Source organism: Bos grunniens, chromosome 28 (assembly GCF_055505025.1).
Source record: "Bos grunniens cultivar Pamir isolate PY7600 chromosome 28, Bosgru_T2T1.0, whole genome shotgun sequence".
Classification (NCBI taxonomy): Eukaryota; Metazoa; Chordata; class Mammalia; order Artiodactyla; family Bovidae; genus Bos; species Bos grunniens.
In genome coordinates this window covers 4,535,967-4,557,210 of record NC_141192.1, presented here as the reverse complement: position 1 = coordinate 4,557,210, position 21,244 = coordinate 4,535,967, and the positions used below count along the sequence as shown (strand labels likewise).

At 43.0% G+C, this 21,244-nt stretch overlaps 1 protein-coding gene and 1 long non-coding RNA gene across 2 annotated transcripts in view; one reads left to right on the top strand and one right to left on the bottom strand.

Annotated features, from left to right (window-relative positions):
- Positions 1 to 35: 35 nt before the first annotated feature.
- On the top strand, positions 36 to 19,826 carry LOC147342773 (uncharacterized). Its single transcript, XR_015156566.1, has 2 exons — positions 36 to 173; positions 19,499 to 19,826. It is a non-coding gene; the product is annotated as an uncharacterized LOC147342773 (long non-coding RNA).
- The window catches only part of GLUD1 (glutamate dehydrogenase 1), a 38,643-nt gene continuing 21,210 nt past the window's right edge, over positions 3,812 to 21,244 (bottom strand). Inside the window, exons 6-13 of the mRNA XM_086381146.1 lie at positions 16,216 to 16,395; positions 14,028 to 14,165; positions 12,305 to 12,442; positions 11,979 to 12,059; positions 11,244 to 11,367; positions 10,057 to 10,148; positions 6,382 to 6,444; positions 3,812 to 5,180 (exon numbers count right to left, since the gene is read on the bottom strand). Coding sequence (XP_086237272.1) covers positions 5,061 to 5,180; positions 6,382 to 6,444; positions 10,057 to 10,148; positions 11,244 to 11,367; positions 11,979 to 12,059; positions 12,305 to 12,442; positions 14,028 to 14,165; positions 16,216 to 16,395 — 936 coding nt within the window. The 3' untranslated portion in view covers positions 3,812 to 5,060. The remainder of the gene's footprint in view (positions 5,181 to 6,381; positions 6,445 to 10,056; positions 10,149 to 11,243; positions 11,368 to 11,978; positions 12,060 to 12,304; positions 12,443 to 14,027; positions 14,166 to 16,215; positions 16,396 to 21,244) is intronic.

Genomic DNA, 21,244 nt, shown 5'->3' with positions numbered 1-21,244 from the left:
TGAGGTCATAATGGAGTAAGGTGGATACTTAGTCCGGTATAACTGGTGTCCCTATAAGAACACACACACAGAGGGACCTTGGCCACGTGGCAACAGAAGCAGAGATTGGAGTGACACAGCTGCAAGCCAAAGAGTGCCACGGCTTGATGGCCACCACTAAAAGCTAGAGAAAGGTAAGGAGTTCTTCCCTTTGGGCTTCAGGGAAAGCATGGTCCTGCTGACACCTCAATTTATTGCAGCCCAAACTACAAGACAATAAAGTTCCATGTGTTTTTTTAAAAATGTTTGTTTAGCTATGTATTTTTGGCTGTGTTGGGTCTTAGTCGCTGTGGTACGGGCTTTGCTAGCTGTGGCACGTGGCTCAGTAGTTGTGGCCCAGACTTAGTCCCCAGCCAAGGATCAAACCCACGTCCCCTGCTTTGGAAGGTGGATTCTTAACCACTGGACCACCGGGGAAGTCCCAAAAGTTCTGTGGTTTTAAGCCGTCCAATTTGTGGTACTTTAAGGCAGCCTTGGGGAACTAATACAAATGATGTTGGCACTAATGTTAAAAAAAAATCAGTTAACCACAGAAGTTTCTGGACTCTAAGTTCTATTCCATTGGTCTGTAAGGCTTTCACCTCCCTGGTTAAATTTATTTCCTCCCAGACATTTTATTCATCTGGATACTATTGTAAGTGAAATTGTTTTCTTAATTTCCTTTACAGATTGCTCTTTGCTGATGCACAGGAAAACTGATTTTTGAGTGTTGGTCTTGTGCCCTGCAACTTTGCTTAGTTTGTGTATTAGTTCCAGTAGAGAGAGAGAGAGAGAGAGAGAGCGAGCGCGCGCGCGTGTGTGTTCTATGGGATTTTCTGTATATAGAATCATGTAATCTGTAAACAGTTTATCTTGTTTTCCAATTCAGATGGCTTTTTTTTTTGCCTAATTGCTCTGGCTGGGACTTCCAGTATAATGTAGAATAACAGGGTGAAAGCAAGAACATTGTTCTTCAGGGAAAGCTTTCTGTTTTTCACTGATGAGTATATTAGCTGTGGGGTTTTCATAACTGTTGTTTATGTTTAGACACGGTCTTGGATTTTGTCAAGTGCTTTTTCCACAGCGATTGATATTATGTGTCCCCTCTCCCCTTTGTTCAGTTAATGGGGTTTATTAGATTGATTTCTTCATGTTTATACAGTGAAAACTTTTATATTTAGAATTAGCCAGTTGGACTCATTTTAGACGATCCCAGTTTTGTTTGCAATATCCAAAGTATTGTAGTCAGGAGCCGGTTAAACATATGCCTTCATCAGGTCTGATCAGGGTGTTGACCTTAGCCATGTCAACATCACAGTGCTTTTTCACAGCATGTTTAATCCAGTGCTTGTTGGCCTTGACATCCACAGTGAATACCAGTGTTATGTTTCCTTCGTGGCTGACTCTGGGGAGGGGGAGCTTGATGATGGCATAGCGGTCAGACTTGTTTCTGTTACAGGTGCTCTTCTAGGGTTATTCAGGCTGCCTCCTGAGTCACAGTGTTTTGGGCTGTCAGAATGTGTGTGATGTCCGGATCTCCTTTTTTTTTGTGGCTGTGGATGCCTTTGAACACTGCTTTGTTGGCTTTTCAAAGCCTTTACTGTAGCTTTGGCTTTGAGAGGTGCAGCAGCTTCTTTCTCCACCTTTGGCGCCATCTTCATTCATAAAAAAGATTTCAGATTGATTTCTTATGTTGATCCATCCTTGCATTCCTGGGATAAATCCTACATGATCATGATGTAGGTATGATGTATGTATTTTTGTGCTCTTGGATATTCAGAAAGTTTCTGAATACTTTCGTGTCTTTGTTACTAAGGGGTATTTTTTTAAATTGAGGAATTGGCTTATAGTGCCGTGTTAGTTTCTGGTATGCAGCAAAGTGGTTCAGTTATACATATGCCTTTTCATTATGGTTTATTATAGGATAATGAATATAGTTCCATGTTAATACAGTAGGGCCTTGATTATCCATCCTATATACTCAATCACATACGCTAATCCGAAACTCCCAGTCCTTCCCTCCCCTACTTCCCTCTCCCTTGGCAACCACAAATCTGTTCTCTGAGTCTTCCTATTTGGTAGGTATGTACATTTGTCATATTCTAGACTCCACATGTAAGTGATATGGTATTTGTCTTCTCCTGATTTACTTCACTTACTGTGGTAGTTTCAAGGCTCACCATGTTGCTACAAATGGCATTATTTCACTCTTCCGTGTGGCTGAGTATGTTTCCAGTATACGCACCACGGCTTCTTTATCCGTTCATGCCAGTGGCCACTGTGGTTGTCTCCACGTCCTGGCTATTCTGTTATGCTGCTATGAACGTAGGGATCCATGTATCGTTTGGAACTAGAGATTTGTCTGGACACATGCCCTAGACACAGATTTCTGGACCATATGGTACCTCGTTTTTTTTTTAAGTAACTTCCACACTGTTTTCTATAATGTCTACACAATTTATAATCCCACTAACAGTGTAAGATGGTTTCCTTTTCTCAACATACTCTCCAACATTTATTATTTGTAGACTTTTAAATGATGGCAGTTCTGACTCATGTTACAGGACACTGAATATTGTTTATATATATAATCTCTCCCATATACTGTTTGGTTGCCACGCTGCGTCTGACTTTTTTTGCACCCCATGGACTGTAGCCCACCAGGTTTCTCTGTCCATGGGATTTTCCTGGTGATAATACTGGAGTGGGCTTTCATTGCCTTCTGCAGGGGAGCTTCCTGACCCAGGAACTGAACCTGTGTCTCCTGCATCGCAGCTGATTCTCACTGCGTGGCACCGAGCCACCAGGGAAGCCCCGGCACACACACACACACACACACACACCCGCACACACACACACAGACACACACACACACACACACACACACACACACACACACACAGGATACTGGTGTGTAATCTTCTCGTCTCTGCCTGGCTTTGGTATAAGGATAATACTAACCTCATAGGTGTCAGGGCTTCCCTGGTGGCTCAGCGGTAAACAATCTGCCTGCAATGCTGGAGGCGCAGCATGACTATATAAACACTCCCAAAACGTCAACCAAAGACCACACTAGGATTCATCATCCCACTTTCACATGACCTAAACTCTACTCACCCACTCGGTATTGTTCCAAATATTACGGAGCTTGTTTTCACATCTCTCCCTGCCTCCCCCACCCCTATTTTAATGTTCCATTTAGAATGCAAATAGACATCACTGTGCTTGGGAAGGGCTTGCCATGACCACAGTGCCATGGGCTTCTCTACTCCTTGACCAGATGCTCAGAACCATGGAGAGACAGACTCAGTACAAAACAGACACCAAGTTCAGCTGAAAGTTATGTTCCAGATTTGCCAGCTATATAAGCTGGTGGAATCAGGTCTAGAATCCAGTTGTTGATTATGGATACTATGATTACTATGAATCATATGAATACTATGATTATTAGCATTCTGTCTTGTTATAACCTGTGACTAAATTATTAAAAACAAAACCATAATCAACAAAACCTCCCTTTGTTAAAAAGTACTTATATATAAAAAAAGGTATATAAATTATGTTGGTACATCAGTTTTAAGCACTAGAACCTCTTCCCTGAGAACAGCCATTGATCTTGTTTCATAGACTAAAACAGACAAGAATCCAAGGATCAAATTTGGGCTGCTCAATATAATCCAAAGATACGTTATGTATGTGTTTGTTTCAAAAATTTCAGAAACCCAATTAGTTTTATCATCTACTGAAAAAGGCAAACATATCAAATACAAAAACACAGAAAAGAAACATAAGCTTTGGAAAAGGTAGTCTTTTTAATAACTGTTGTATCACCAGGTTAAGTCATGCAGTTACAAAGTAGTTAGAAATTTCTAAAAGGATATTATTGTTTAAAAAAAAAAGAAAAGCTCATTCTTACATAAATACTCTCTAGTACTTCATTGGGACACTACTGTTCAAAGGCCCTGGCCAAACAACTCCCAACAAAACACACCCCAAGTTGCTTCCAGCCCACTGGGGCGGAAGCCGCGCACAGAGATGAGGCCTCCAAACGAGGACACAAAGTCAGGGCGAGTTGGGGCCATTGGCAATGCTCAGGGCTGCCAGCCAGACTCCGAAGAGGGAGCCCAAGCAGTTTTTTCTGGGACACTCTACTTGAATTATCGTTCAATTAGTCAATGCAACAGATCTTCAAAAGAGAACAATTAATTAACATGATAAGGAGGTTACTACATTCTTTGGACTATATATCATAATTGTGGTTAGTAAATTCGACAGCCTTAACAAAAATAGCCTCCATCATTTGCAGGTATGAAGATAACTTAATTCTCTACTGGGCTTTTTATTTTTGCTGGATGACAGTATGCAATTGACAAGCTATAAATGATACTGTTTTATGTTATAAAAATACTAGCTTTTTTCATTTATTATGTTTATAGGCATTCACTGCTTGAGTCAAGGTTAGGCTTGTTAAATGATTAAAGGCAATTTTCTTACAGCAGCATGTACTTTTTCTAAAATAAAATACATAAAGAGAAACAGTTTTGTTTTTGTTTGTAACCTGTAAGATCGAGTTATTTTGCTGATGTAAAATACCAATAACTCACTTGAGAACCATGCTACCTCCTGAAAATGCCACGTACCTGCTTCTTACGTGTGTCAAAGCTCCTGGCAGACGTGTTCAGAGCCGAAGCGGCAAGTGACCGACTGGTCTTGGCCGGCAGGTGCCTTCCTAGGGCCACAGCCGACTGTGCCGAGGAGCAGCCATGGAGAAAGGCAGCACAGGCAGGCAGAAGAAACTGTATTTATAGGCAAAATGCCCAAACGACTCTCTGGAATAGCTAATTTCTACGATCACCTATTAGCTTATACATGATCCCCTAACCTTAATTTTCTTAAGGGGCTGATTTGGATTGACTTGTTGCAAATGGTGTCCATTATCTGTTAAGTCATGAGAGAGAGATTTCCGTGGTTACATGTAAACTCGTGATAGGTCTGCAGATGAAGAGGTGAAAGGGCAGTGAGGAAGTCAGCCACAGCCTGGTCTATGTGAAGGTCACGCCAGCCTCGTTGTACACCCTGAAGACCTTCTCGATGGCGTTGACGTAGGCGGCCGTTCTCAGGTCCAGCCCCAGGTTATACTTCATGGCCGTGCGCATGATTTGCTGAGGTGAAGGGGGAAGCGCAGTGGTTATCAGCCCGACTCAAGCAGCCAGTCTATGAACACAGGCGCGTAGGAGCCTGGTACGTCACCCGGTACCACTTTAGGACCGGATTTGTACAGCCAAAGAGAAACTACTTAGGCAGAGGAACAACTCCTAGTTGGGAACGATTAATTCTCTGGAATTAATACAAACTACTGTTTAGGCAACAAGAAGGTGCTACTCTACTCTTCAGAATTTAAGATGCGAGCTATCTCTAGGCCCCTTAGACATCTAGTAATCTGAAGTAAGTATGATATACACTAATAATTAAATGAACTAAGGATGGGGTGATGGAAATGTTCTGGGGTTAGTGGTGGTGGCTACATAGCTTTGTGAACATACTTAAAGGATGTTTTGTTATGTATTTTAAAAGGGTGAATTTACGGTACGCTGCTGCTGCTGCTAAGTCACTTCAGTCGTGTCTGACTCTGTGCGACCTCATAGACGGCAGCCCATTAGGCTCCCTTGTCCCTGGGATTCTCCAGGCAAGAACACTGGAGTGGGTTGCCATTTCCTTCTCCAGTGCATGAAAGTGAAAAGTCAAAGTGAAGTCGCTCAGTTGTGTCCGACTCTTAGCGACCCCATGGACTGCAGCCCACCAGGCTCCTCCATTCATGGGATTTTCCAGGCAAGAGTGCTGGAGTGGGGTGCCATTGCCTTCTCCTACAGTATGCTAGTTATCTAAAAAAAATTAACGGCAAACACCATGATTAATATCTGCTCTGCTATTTCAACTTAATGCCAAGTGGATAGAATCTGAACTTGAGAAGAAATTAAGAAAACTGGACTCAAACTGTGCTTCAAAGGCTTTGAAATAATGATCAAGTTGTCAAGAAAACTTTCACATATACCAAATTCTATGCAGTAAGGTAGCTTCCTATAGCTATAACAGAGTAATGTGCACTGAGCTGCAATCCAGTTTGGCTGACTAAGCTAAACATCACTCCTCCTAACTTGGCATTAATTATTTCAAAGTCTGGAAAACATATTGAGGACCCTGGAAACAACACTCATCATTTAAGAATGAAAAAGCACACGTTCTGGAACATTTAAACAGACTGATATTTTCTGTCACTGCACACACAATCGGGCGGCTGAGGAGACACGGCTGAGCTGCACTTCATGTAACCAGCAGAAACACAAACAGCATCTGCATACGTACCCTGGCAGAGCGCTCCATGGTGTAAGCTAAACCAGAGTGCACGATGTCTTTCTCAGAGGCACCCTGTTAGGAAAAAGAATAGTTTAACCAAAACCATACAAAGACATGCTTCACCTGTCAGAGAACAATGGATTCTTAAGTCAATATACAGTGAGATAGAATTGTTTTCTTTCAGGCAAGATATACTTCTGAACTTTATCCAATTAATATGTGTTCACTCAGGAAGGTACATTTGTATAACATTTGTATCAATTAAGAAACATGGGTTAAACCTTATTCCAAACTTGTTCTACCAAATTAGGAAACACTCGCTATACAAGTGAACACTGCTATGCCTTTCACTCATTCACTCAAATGCTGCGTATGTACTATGTGCTAGGAACTCTTCGAGGTACTGAGGACACAGCAGGAAACAGAACAACGAAAATTCTCTCCTCTCATAGTTTAGATTCTAGTGGGGGAAACAGCACACACACTTAAAAACCATGCCGCTAAGATCATCAGAATTTTGGATTCAAACTAAGAATGGCTCAGGGCCTGAGGGCTTCCACTGTTAACAGGGCAGAGTGATGACAGGGATCAGCAGAAGGGCTGGCGGGTGAGGCAGGGAGAAACCCAGGAGGATGCGGCACCCTGGGAGTTAAGACGTATTCCACGGGGAGTGATCACCTGTGACCAGCGGAGGAAGATGAGAACTGGAAAACGACAACATGGCAAATGACAATCTGGCAATGCTGCCAAACTGGTTACCTGGACAAGAGCAGTTTTGGTGGTGTGCTGGGCAGAACAGGAGGTATGGATGTAGAAGAACTGAGAACAGTATATGCACCTTTTACGGAGGTATGCTGTATTAGCAGCGGTCCCCTACTTTTTTGGCACCGGGGACGTGTTTTGGGGAAGACAGTCTTCCCACGGACTGGGGAGGAAGGACGGTTTTGGGGTGACTCAAGCACATTTATTGTGCACTTTATTTCTATTATTATCACACTGTGATATATAACGAAGTATACAGCTCACCATCACTCCCCACTCGCTGACAGGGTTCTGGTATGAGCTCCAAGCAACTGACTTACACGGTCCCTGTGCAGGCAGATCTGCTGATGATCTGTATCTGCAGCCGCTCCAGGGTGCCAGCACCACGGCTCCAGCTCCACCTCGGGTCACCAGGCACTAAATGCTGTGAGCCTGTGCCAGTCACAGTAGGGTTTGTGCTCCTAGGAGAATACCATGCCATCGCTGACCTGATAGGAGGCGGGGCTCAGGTGGTACTGCCAGCAGTGGGGAGTGGCTATAACTACAGACGAAGCTTCACCCATTTGCCTGCTGCTCGCCTCCCGCTGTGCAGCTGGTTCCTAATAGGCCACAGACGGTACCCAGGGGCTGGAGGCCCTTGCTATACAGGAAATAAAAATGACAAGACCTGGAAGGGCAAGTGTGATTGAAAGATTTATATTTTCTTAAGACAGCATTTGTTACATTGATAGGAATGACTGACGAGGGAAAATTGATGATGCAAAAGAGGCAAAGGTCTGCTGGGAATTGAAAACCTTTGAGAAATTGAAAACAGGCCATCCAGTTGCCCAGAACAAGATGCAGGCTGAGATGGAAGCACAAAGAGTTTCTCTAGAATAATAACAGGGTACAGATACCAGAAGCTGCAAGTTCCCTGATGCTTCGCTTTGCTGTGAACAGATACCAGGGCATGAACTGGAGTGCAGGGGAGGAAAAAAGGAGAAAATATGATATCATCACCAGGAAAATGAGAAGATGAGTGGAACAGGGAAAAGTAACTTAATTGCTGGGGAACTGAGAGCCTACTTGAAGTTAGAGTTTGAAGAGTCAGTGGGGCCTCCTGCTACAGGGAAGGAATGAAGGAGGCAGAGCACGGAATTTCATCAGGTTCTGGTGTTAACAAGAGGGTGTGATGAAGCAAAACAAGACCAGGGAGTGACTGTAATGATGGTGAATGGAATTTAAGTGAAAGAAGGCAATGGCACCCCACTCCTGTACTCTTGCCTAGAAAATCCCATCAACGGAGGAGCCTGGTGGGCAGGGGTCGCGAAGAGTCGGACAAGACTGAGCGACTTCACTTTCACTCTTCACTTTCATGCACTGGAGAAGGAAATGGCAACCCACTCCAGTGTTCTTGCCTGGAGAATCCCAGGGACAGGGAAGCCTGGTGGGCTGCTGTCTATGGGGTCGCACAGAGTCGGACACGACTGACATGACTTAGCAGCAGCAGCAGGGGTAATGGGGACAGTGAAAATATGATCAAGTCAATGACACAGGTCCTGGCAGGGCCAGATCATGGCTGGGGAGGGGAGACTAGAGGAAGGGAGGTGGGGGCAAAAACTTGTTTTTCAGCTAAAACTTACTACAAAACTCCTGTAATAAATAAGTCAATAAGAGATGAGAAACAGCCTTAAAATCAAGAATTGGAAGCACTGAAAGCATTTGAAAGTTGCTGATACACTGATACACTGGCCGCTATGTGCGGGCCATGTGCTAGGATGTGGGGCGACCACGGGAGGAGGAAGAAGCCCACCTTAGGGCTGCTGCAGCGGCGGGGCCTGGGGACGCACGTAACTTCCCTGCGATGGAAGGACAGATGAAATGCTGGCACACGGAGGGAACTTCCAGGGGACAGAGATGTGACGATACTCAAGCAGGGAGCAGGTCTGGGTTTTCCAAAAGGAGGGACCAAAACCAGGGATGCATAGTTGCGGAAAAGCGGAAGGTTCTTGGAAGAGAACAGTGAGTATCCAGAGTGCAAAGAGCGTATCTTCTCGTTCAAAACAAAGCCCTTGACATTTCCTCATGTTGTAACAGTCTTAAATTATATTTTCTATGATGGACTATTTCATAAGATATATCACTTAGCCATTTTATGGCCCTCCCACCCCCCACCAGAATGTTAAATCAAACCTAATTTTGAAAATGACTACACACACAGTTCAGTGACATTATGCACAGAATTATTCCTCTCCTTTAGAACTGTTTTTGTAGGATTAATTCCCAGAAGGGATGTTATTATAGTGTCGAAGAGCAGCAACACTTTAATAACATTTTTGCACTGTCAGCAGAATAAAGGTACAACTGCTTCACCACAGACATGGTGAGTATAAGATCCATTGTTTAAGCTAGTTTAATACGTTAAAGGATCCTTATTTTAATTTGTATTTCTTTAACAATGAGGTTAAACATTTCTTCTAAGCCTATTTCCTGTGATTTTTTTCATGATGTATGCCATTTACTGGTAAAGAGATTCTCTTTATGATGTGTATTAATATAATCTATTGAAAGCTAATTAACATAAAATATCCTTTCTCATCTGTTTTCTTAATGTGTCCATATTGCAATTGCAATCTTTATATAAGTCAATCTAATGTTTACTTTTCAGTTCTATTTCTCTAAAGCTTGAGAGTCAACATACACAATAATTCTTCACAATCGTGTTAGAATCACTTGCTGAGTCATCTGTATTGTAGAAGTATCAAAAGCAGTAGAACCATGAATTATTTCATGCTAAGATACTCCATTTTTAGAACATAATAAAAAGGGAAGCCATATAGTGGTCATGTTGGTCACCACCCCTTAAGCCCATTTAATCTATCCGGCCTAATCTGAAGAAGAGAGCCGGCCGTGCATGGAAAATGCCGTCACGAGCACACTCACCGATATCCTGTCTTGGAACTCTGCTGTGGGTACAATGGGAATAGTTCCACCATGTTTTCCAAATTTCCTTTCCAAACTCTCTTGAACAGACACTATAAAAAGCCGAGAAATGAAGATAAAACGCTAGTAGGAAAAAACAAATGAAATACAACCCAAAGTAGCCCAAACTATATTCACAATCCTAAACTGAATAGTTTTAGAAACCTTCAACGCTAATGACATAAAAGGGTTACTCATTTAAAACTGAGCTAAAAGGATAAAGCACTTTGCCAAATTCCTATGTAAGTGTGAATTTAGGTCACCGATCTGTTTCCATAACACCCATTACCAGGGTTTTTCCTTGGCTCTTTTAAAAAGAAAAAGGAATGGAAATTGATGGAAAACTTCACCCAGATTCTCAGTGGGCTCAGTAAAGCTCAGCTGGAGGTCTTGGTCTTATTTTAGCTTGAGGAAAATACTAGTGTTAACTCTGAAGCCTACTCTAGTCAAAGACTAAAAGCATTCTTATCAGAAGATGCAAAAAATTCTTGACACTAGATAGGTCTTTACCAAGAGCAATCTGAGAAAGCAATGGATGAGTATCAACAGGGTTTAAAATGATACTCTTTATATACTACTAACTTACAGATCATGTTCTGGGAACACTTGCAGAATAAACACTGGAATATAAATACATTCTGGAGACTTCATATATTGAATACCTCTAAAGAAATTGTATATTTTTGGTCTAAGACTCATGAGACAGAATGGTTTCCTACTCTGAGATTAAATAAGAAGTGGGGGAGGGAGGTTCCAGAGGGAGGGGACTCATGTATACCCATGGCTGATTCATGTTGATGTATGGCAGAGACCAACACAATATTGTAAAGCAATTATCCTCCAGTTTAAAAAAAAATTTTAAAAACTAAAAGAAAAAAACATCTAATTATGTAACTATTACTCACTTAATACCACTATCTCATTATTGGTTAATAGAAAAATAACAGAATTCTATATCACCAAAACTACCATTTAATAGAAAAACCTGTAATTACTTTTTAAAACTCAGATACATATCAGAATTATCTTGGAATTTTTTTGGGGAAAAACAAAAAAGGAAATTAGTCCTTTTATTAAACACAGGCTTTCCCCAACCTTTAAGGTGGTCCAAAAGCTTACTCTTAGAGAACACAATAATCAGAACTCACTAAGCAAGTGGTAGTTAGAATCCCTTTCATATTTGAAGGTCAAACGACCGTAGCTGACATGATTTAGATTCTTCAGCCACTCAAAGTAAGACACTGTCACTCCTCCAGCATTCAGGTAGAGATCCTATATACAAAAAAATGAGATGATGGTTGTAGTAAAAGCTTACAGTGAACATAAGAGCTCAATGTGAAAGCAGATTAAATTTCAAACTTCCCATATATATCTTAGAGGCAGAAATTTTACACTTAAGAAATTCAGTTTAGCTGAAATTTTTAAAGTGCTTGCAGCAAAAGGAGTTCTTCAAAATGCATCACAAGTCAACACTAACTTCTTATGACCTTTTGCTACAGACCCCATGCTTAACCACTGAAAAACTTAAGCACATGTTACTCATATTAGCTTTCTGAGTAAAAGGAGCGAGGAACATTTGCAAGTTACAGTAGTATTTCTAGCACATTTCACATTTATATAACTGGATTTAAGAAGTCTAAATACATACTCAAGAAAGAGCCTGAAGTTGAAAGAAAATGTTCAGGTCCAAGTGAACTGTCTTTTTTTTTTTTCCGACAGGCTTATTATATTAACCACACTTCCACTTTATTTTCTTAAAAGCAAAATAAAGATGAAAAATTCACTAAGGCTTGGGAAACTAACAATCCTCTCCTCACAATTCCTTGCAAAAAACAATTATGACTCTGAGTACATATAAAATCTGGCAAACATAGTTTACTTACTGGAATAACCATAATGTTCCTCTCTAGGAAAATCTTATCAGCTTCTGGAGTTGTCGGTCCGTTGGCACCTTCAGCAATGATCTGCAAGAAAGTTAGAAACATAGAGAAATGCTGATAACACTGTGAAATCACCTCCAGCTGAGCCTCAGAGATGTGTGCACGGGAGAGGGCTGGGAGAGACAAAAAATTCCCCTTTAAACTGCATGCTGGGGAACTATATGTGAATTATATCCCAGTAAAGCTTTTTTTTTTTAAAGAAGAAACCTATTAGAGCTTTTCTATGACCTTCAATCACATTAGTAAGGTGGAACCCATCGTCATGTCACCTTGGCTTTGACTCTTGGTGCATTGGACTTGGTCAGCTGCTTCTCGCTGGCAGCAGGGATCAGTATGTCACAGTCAACCTCCAAGATGCTCCCTTCATAGATCTTTGCTTTGGGGAAGCCCAGGATTGTTCCATGTTGCTATTATTGATTAAAAATCAGAATTAATGGTTGCAACAGAGTTTAAATGTTTATGTTCAGTGCCTATGATATGAAGTCTCATAAGCAAACAAAGTGAAAAGACAGCGCACAGAAGGGAGAAAATATTTGCAAATGAAGAGACCAACAGGGATTAATCTCCAAAATATACTCATGCAGCTCATTAAAAAAACAAACGAATGAATGGAAGACCTGAATAGATATTTCTCCAAAGAAGACATACAGATGGCCAAGAGGCACATGAAAAGATGCTCAGCATCACTAATTATTAGAAAACGAAAATCAAAACTACAACGAAGGAAAAAAAAAAAAACTACAACGAAGGGCTTCCCTGGAGGTTCAGTGGTTAAGAATCCACCTTGCAGTGCAGGGGACACCAGTTTGATCCCTGATCCGGGAACAATCCACATGCCTTGGGGCAACTAAGTCTGTGCGCTTCAACTACTGGGCCTGCGCCCCAGAGCCCAGGAGCGGCAGCTACTGAAGCCCTCGTGCCCTACAGCCTGTGAAGTCCCCGCATGGCGCCTAGAGAGTAGCCTCCTCTCACTGCAACTGAAGCACAGCAATGAAAATACAGCACAGCCAATAAAGAAAGAAAAATACTAAAAACAAAACAACTGTACAATGAGCTACCACCTTACAGGGTCAGCATGGCCATCAACAAGAAATCTGCAAACAATGCTGGACAGGTTGCAGAGAAAAGGGAACCCACCTACACCGCTGGTGGGAATGTGAATTTGGCATAGCCAATATGAAGCGTAGTATGGAGGTACCTACAAATAGAGCTACAGTATGATTCAGCCATCCCCTCCTGGGCATGTATCTGGAGAAAACTATAATTCAAAAAGATAGATGTAAGTAGCCAGGGCACAGAAGCCACATAAATGTCCCCTGGCAGAGGAATGGATGGAGAAGAGATGGTGCACATATACAATGGGATATTACTCAGCCATAAAAGAGCAGGAAACAACGCCATCGGCAGCGACACGAGCGGACCTAGAGACTGTCCTACTGAGTGAAGAAAGGCAGACAGAGACAAACACACGATACTGCTCATGTGTGCAATCTAAAAAGGGCATAAATGAACGCATCTACAAAACAGGAACAGAGTCCCTACTGAGTGAAGAAAGGCAGGCAGAGAGACAAATACATGATACTGCTTGTGTGTGCAATCTAAAAAGGGCATAAATGAACGCATCTACAAAACAGGAACAGAGTCACAGATGAAGAAGATAAACTTACGGTCACCGAGGGGGAAAGTGGGGGAGGGATAAACTGAGAGATTGGGACTGACAGACCAGTACATATAAAAATAGATGAGCAGGAAGAACCTACTGTGTAGCACAGGGAACCCTACTCAGTACCCTGTAAATGACCCACATGGACGGAACCCACAAGTGGATGTATGTACACCTGATTCACTTCACTGTACAGCAGAAAGTAGTGCACCATTGTAATCCCAATAAAAATTAATCTAAAAAAAGCAATGGAAACAGATTTCAACAATGCTTATTTCAACTTTATAACATCCAGGTGGTCAAACTCCTCAGATATTAGAACAACATACCAATTTGAAGTCTTCCAGTTCCTTTGGGTCAATACCATCTGGATTCCATATGCTGCCATCAGACTCACCAACAGCAACACATTTAGCACCAAAACGATGTAAATATCTCATAGAGTGCAGGCCCACATTACCAAATCCCTGTGAAGAACAGTTGTACATGAAACAAAAATCAAAGTCCTAGCACAGATGGTTAAGTCTTATTCTGACCAATACACATGCTATTAGTTTAGAAGTAATTCTCAAAATCCTTTTGACAAAAGAAACCATGTCTCTCTTCAATAATAAATTTCTGTGTTTTGGAATTCAGAACTCAACCCTTTGTAATTTGTGCTAGTGAGTCCTGAAGATGTTCAGTTACGAGCAGCTTGCTGACTTATAAAGAAATGGTAACTAAGTAGGATTTCAGTCCCTGATGGCCAGATATCCTATGGTCATGAAAAGATAAAGTCACTAACTGGGAGGAATATGAGTCTTATTTTAAAGTAGAGTTCAACTTAATTTCAATTCTTCTAAGCAAACTAATCAAACATTGAGCAAAAGCTGAAATCTGGATCACTGTGTATACACATAATAGTTTAAGAGGATGTATTACTCTGCAAATGTCCACTTTAAACCTTAAAAGATCCAAAAGATCAAATTTTAAAGGCTCCAACTGAGAGTGTAAGGATGTGGAACTCGCCTCTCCCCAGAAATACATCAAAAATATATCTGCGAATGGCACAATTTTCACAGAATACCTACTAATCACTAGACCTCAAACGCCTGAAAGGACTAGAGAGATCTGTTTGTTTAGATCTTTAAAGATCTATTAATCAGGTAGGATGAAAGAAAAAAAAAAAGGGGGGAAGTGGAATGGGACCTGTGTCCTTGGAGTGAAAGTGTAAAAGTGTTAATCACTCAGCTGTGTCCAACTCTTTGTGACCCCATGGCCTGTGGCCTGTGAGGCTCCTCTGTCCATGGAATTCTCCAGGCAAGAATACTGGAGCAGGTAGCCATTCCCTTCTCCAGGGAATCCTTCCTGACCCAGGGACTGAACCCTGGTCTCTCGTACTACAGAAGGATTCTTTACTGTCTGAGCCACCAGGGAAGCCCTGGAAGGGAGCTACAAAAGGGGAGAAGTTCCTGTATCCTGGGAAGCCGCCTCACAGGTGGGGGAGATCAGGAAAGGGGTTCAGAGGCTCAGAAGAGAGCAACAACTGTTCTGTGGCAGGCAGATCAGAGAGGGGACCTGCACAGACTGTCCATGCCACCACCCTGCGCACCCCAGCCTGAAATACACGTCTGCTGGCGGAGGTGGGGGGTGAGTGCTGAAACTCAGACTTTAGAGGACAGACCTGGGGGAGGACTGCTATTGGCTGCATGGAGACAGCCTGAGTGTGGCATGGCTGCAGCAGCGTGTCTATGAGGAAGCTTGGACCTGCCAGGGACACAGGAGTGTAAGGGCATGCCACTGTAAGTGGCACCTGAAGCGAGGGGCAGGGTTGCCACGCATCCTCTTTCTCTGCAGGCACTGGGGACACACACCCCTGCTGCCCCCTTGCTGGGCTCTTGCAGCTGGCACTGGCAGATTTCCCATGCACAGAGCGGGGCTGAAATCAGAGCTGAGCCCTTGGGCCGTGCAGAGCAAAGGGGTGGCCTCGCTGAATACCTAGTGCAGGCTTTGGTCACATTTCCTATCAAGGGGATAACGGCTAGCATACACTGACGAAAGAGGCGGCGGGCACCCATGCTAAAAATGGCCCTCGCATGAAAACAGCACTAAACCCATGCAGGCTACATAGGGATGCGCCCACATGAAAAACAGCCCTCCAAGACCACAGTAGATAATTGTTTCTACTCACAGACATAGAGGACAGACTCGTAGTTGCCAAGGGGGAGGGGGCGAAGGAGGAATGGACTGGGAGTCTGGGAATGGCAGATGTGAATATGAGATGGGTAAAAAGCAAGGTGCTACTGCAGAGCATAGGAAACTGTATTCACTATTCTGTGACAAGCCACAGTGGACAAGAATACGGAAAGGAATCTACACACGTGCGTGACTGAACCTCTACGCTGCACGACAGAAACTAACACAGCCCTGCAAGTCAACAGTACACCAATACGATTTTAAAACTGCACATCTGAAAACACTGGAAATCTTACTGCCTGAATATCAGTTATTCCTTAAGAGAGCAACAAACATTTTTACCTGAACCGCAAATGTTTTGTCTCCAAATCCTGGTGTCATTCCTAAAATACTCATGTAAGAAGCCTCATTGATGAAGTTTTCAATCCCATGGAACACTCCCCGGCCAGTAGCAGAGATCCGTCCGTGGATTCCACCCTGACTGATGGGCTTACCAGTAACACAGGCGTGGGCATTAATATCCTGTAAAAAAAAAAAAAAAAAAAGGGCGCAAAACTTAAAATTATACTCATTAGAAGTGTGTGTGTCTTTAAGGTATACTTTCATCAACAGAGATAAATCTCACTTTTTCAGATTCTTGTTCCTAGAAAATATATAATAAAGTATATTGTACTTTCTGATGGGAGAAACATGGTTTTAGGAATTTAACATAAAGTAAGGACAATAAAGGAGAAGGCAATGGCACCCCACTCCAGTACTCCTGCCTGGAAAATCCCATGGGCAGAGGAGCCTGGTAGGTTTCAGTCCATGGGGTCGCTAAGAGTTGGACACGACTTCACTTTCACTTTCACGCACTGGAGGAGGAAACGGCAACCCATTCCACTGTTCTTGCCTGGAGAATCCCAGGGATGGGGGAGCCTGGTGGGATGCCGTCTGTGGAGTTGCACAGGGTCGGACACGACTGAAGCGACTTAGCAGCAGCAGTAGCAGCAGCAAGGACAATAAAGGACAGAAATGGTATGCACCTAACAGAAGCAGAAGATATTAAGAAGAGGTGGCAAGAATACACAGAAGAACTATACAAAAAAGATCTTCATGAACCAGATAACCACAATGCTGTGATCACTCACCTAGAGCCAGACATCCTGGAATGTGAAGTCAAGTGGGCCTTAGGAAGCATCACTACAAACAAAGGTAGTGGAGGTGATGGAATTCCAGTTGAGCTGTTCCAAATCCTGAAAGATGATGCTGTGAAAGTGCTGCACTCAATATGGCAGCAAATTTGGGAAACTCAGCAGTGGCCACAGGACTGGAAAAGGTCTGTTTTCATTCCAATCCCAAAGAAAGGCAATGCCAAAGAATGCTCAAACTACCGCACAATTGCACTCATCTCACACGCTAGTAAAGTAATGCTCAAAAAAAAAAAAAGTAATGCTCATGAACTGTGAACTTCCAGATGTTCAAGCTGGATTTAGAAAAGGCAGAGGAACCAGAGATCAAATTGCCAACATCCGCTGGATCGTCGAAAAAGCAAGAGAGTTCCAGAAAAACATCTATTTCTGCTTTATTGACTATGCCAAAGCCTTTGACTGTGTGGATCACAATAAACTGTGGAAAATTCTTCAAAAAGATGGGAATATCAGACCACCTGACCTGCCTCTTGAGAAACCTATATGCAGGTCAGGAAGCAACAGTTAGAACTGGACATGGAACAACAGACTGGTTCCAAATAGGAAAAGGAGTACATCAAGGCTGTATATTGTCATCCTGCTTATTTAACTTATTGCTGGGAGAAAATATCAATAACCTCAGATATGCAGATGACACCACCCTTATGGCAGAAAGTGAAGAGGAAATAAAAAGCCTCTTGATGAAAGTGAAAGACGAGAGTGAAAAACTTGGCTTAAAACTCAACATTCAGAAAACTAAGATCATGGCATCTGGTCCCATCACTTCATGGGAAATAGATGGGGAAACAGTAGAAACAGTGTCAGACTTTATTTTTGGGGCTCCAAAATCACTGCAGATGGTGACTGCAGCCATGAAATTAAAAGACGCTTACTCCTTGGAAGGCAAGTTATGACCAACCTAGACAGCATATTACAAAGCAGAAACATTACTTTGGCAACAAAGGTCCGTCTAGCCAAAGCCATGGTTTTTCCAGTGGTCATGTACGGATGTGAGAGCTGGACTGTGAAGAAGGCTCAAAGTCGAGGAATGGAAGCTTTGAGCTGTGGTGCTGGAGAGGACTCTTGAGAGGCCCTTGGATGCAAGAGATCCAACCAGTCCATCCTAAAGGAGATCAGTCCTGGATATTCATTGGAAGGACTGATGCTGAAATTCGAATACTTTGGCCACCTGATTCGAAGAACTGACTCATTTGAAAAGACCCTGATGGTGGGAAAGATTGAAGGCGGGAGGAGACAGGGACGACAGAGGATGCGATGGTCGGATGGCATCACTGACTCAACGGACATGAGTCTGAGAGAGCTCCAGGAGTTGGTGATGGACAGTGAAGCCTTGCATGCTGCAGTCCATGGGGTTAAAAAGAGTCAGACACTACTGAGTGACTGAACTGAACTGAAACTGTAGCAACCAGAACAGTGTGCAATAGATAAATTGATGGGTGGGACATGAGAAAACAGAGTCTTAATGTATATAGGAAGTCAATATAAAATACAAGAAGCATTTTACGTCAGAGGCTAAAGTATCTAGTATTTAATAAACTGAGGTGATTTGCTACCCATATGAAATAAGATACAGTGCCTTATTTCATACCATATCCCTTACCCTCCAATGTTCTAGCTGGAGAAGTTAAAAAGTGACAATAAATACTTTTACAGAGAGAACTAGGATTGTGTTAGCTGTATCATTACCAACAAAGAGGATAAAGTAAAAACCCAAAATGGCCCAGTAAAGTGACTTATGGTCTTAGTAGTTTTCCCACAGTTTTCCTTCATGAATAGTTAATGCTTATGAATACAGAATTACAAACCAGGTGCCAAATGCTTTTGAACAGAGAAAATGCAAATGTTGGAGCTGACAGCGATCCTCTCTGAGGTCGGGCACTGTGCCGGCTGGCTGCGAGCTGCCCTGCATACCTAATTGTTCTGGAAAGCCTGGCCAGGGTGGAGAACTTGCTTGCTTTCCAGTGCCCTCACATCTGAACACAGTAACAAAAACTATGGCTTCTTATCTCGGGCCCGGCCCCGATTCTGAATTTCCTGTCACTTTAAGGACAGTCTTTTACCCGCGTTTAGCCTAAGGTTTAGTTGGCAAAGCCTCATAAGACTTTCCTCTGTCACCTTTGGGAACCAGCCAGGAAGTAACAATGTTCAGCCCACCGCGTTGTCCTGCTCAATCCAATGCTTTGCTTAAAAAGCCCACACCCAGAGCTCATTTAACGTGAGAAGGTAACACAGAGAAGCAACCTTTGGGAATGGCAGTCAAAACCAAAGTTCTTTGGAGTGCCTCATACTGCTCCTGTTTTATCGTAGGGGGTTTGCAGACTTTACCTGGTGTAGTATTTATACTTATTTTTGTGTTTACCAAGAGCCACATTATACTACGACTCACTTAATCCTAATGACCATCTCATGAACTAGGTACTATTGTTATTTTCTAGATGAGGAATGCGAGACACAGATGGCTTAAGGCACTGGCCGCAGGTCGCGGAGCTGGCGTGTGAAGGAGCCCGTTCCAGAACCCTGGGCGTTTACCAGCGCTCCCAGCCACACACACACCACGTCGCTTCGGGAAACGAGACAAGTCTAAACGTCTCCACTAGATGCTGTAGCCCCCTTCCTCTCTTTCAGAGGAAACAATATTCCTCCTCTTCTAAGGCTGATTTTCCACTAGGGCCCTTAAAAGATGAATCCGTGGCCCTCAGCCAATCAACATGCCAAACAACAACAAAAACCTTTCTCTTTGGAAAACAGGCACCTTTCAAGTTGTCTTCTCGCCAGTGCCATTTTCTTAAGTGAAGGCTACTCTTCATGCCCTACTTCACTCTCAGCAGCCCCCCTGAAGGCTGGCTCCATCCTTACTCTTCCAACCTAGTTGCTGAATTGGCCTCTGCTCAGAAGCACCCCCAGCATGCACAGTGCACAGCTCTTGGTAGTCCTCATTCTTTTGTAACTAACTGCTTCCCCTCCACCCCGCAAACACTCTCCAGTCTGCCCATTCCTCTCAATTCTAAGGCAGGCCAATAGCGCTTTGGGGCTCCTGTGTCGTCCTCTCTCCCCAACAATCCCATTTTCTGCGGCACACACCTGTTATTTAGCATTTCACTGGCTTCCCTCTGTTTTCAGGACAAAGACCAAAGTCCTTGCTGTCACCTACAAGGTAGGACTCTGGTCTGACTCTCTCCTGCGGGCCTCCCTCGTGCCCTCTCTACTCTGGCTACCAGTCTTCCTGCAGCCTCTCAGGTTCGCTGCTTTTCACATAAGGACCCAGGTGCTTCCTTCTGCCTCTAACCCTTGGCCAGCACCACTTCCCCTGGTTGATAAGTACTCCTCTTTCAGAGTGTAGACCAAAAGGTCACATCTCAAGGAGGCTTTTCTGATCCTACTCCAGAGACGTGGTTCGGTTCCCAGTACTCTTTTCATAGCATCAAAACGCTTCCTTCTAGCCTTACCCCAACTATATTGAACACCTTGCTTGTACTTTATTTTTTTTCATTCTCCAATTAAAAAAAAACTTAATTAATTTGTTTTAATTGGAAGCTAATGACTTTACAATATTGTAGTGGTTTTTGCCATACATTGACATGCATCAGCCATGCGTGTACATGTGTCCCCCATCCTGAACCCCCTTCCCACCTTGCTTGTACTTTATAAGCCTCGCATGTAGTAAGTGATCTCTCTATATTTTTAGAATAAATTGTGAACAGTTAGGGTATGGAGTTCTTAGAGGAAGAGGATCAGGCAAAGCCTTCCTCACAAAAGAGAAGCCATTCTGTTATCTAAGCCTGTCCATGATGCTTGTACTTGAACAGGTCTCAGCATTCAACCATCAGATCAACTGAAATCTAAAGGAAGAAGATGTTGACCTTTTCTGATCTTAGTAAGTTCAGTCAACTAAAACTTGGACTCTGCCAACCACCCAAGCCCCTTCATGAATATGCATGTACCCTTGGCTTAAAAGGTTCCCGCTTTTGCTGTTCTGGGAGACAGTGCTTTGGGAAAGATCCCTAGTGCTGACTTGCTCTGAGTAGTAAACCAAGCCAGTCTTCAGTCTGGTCATGTCTTGGCCTAACACCCATCAAGGTGAATCCAGGTTTTGGGTAACAAAATGTCTTTCTTCAGTTACTTCCTCTTCCTGTTCCGTACATGGTTCGCAAGGCTCCACCCCTTCAAGGACAGAGCGCCAA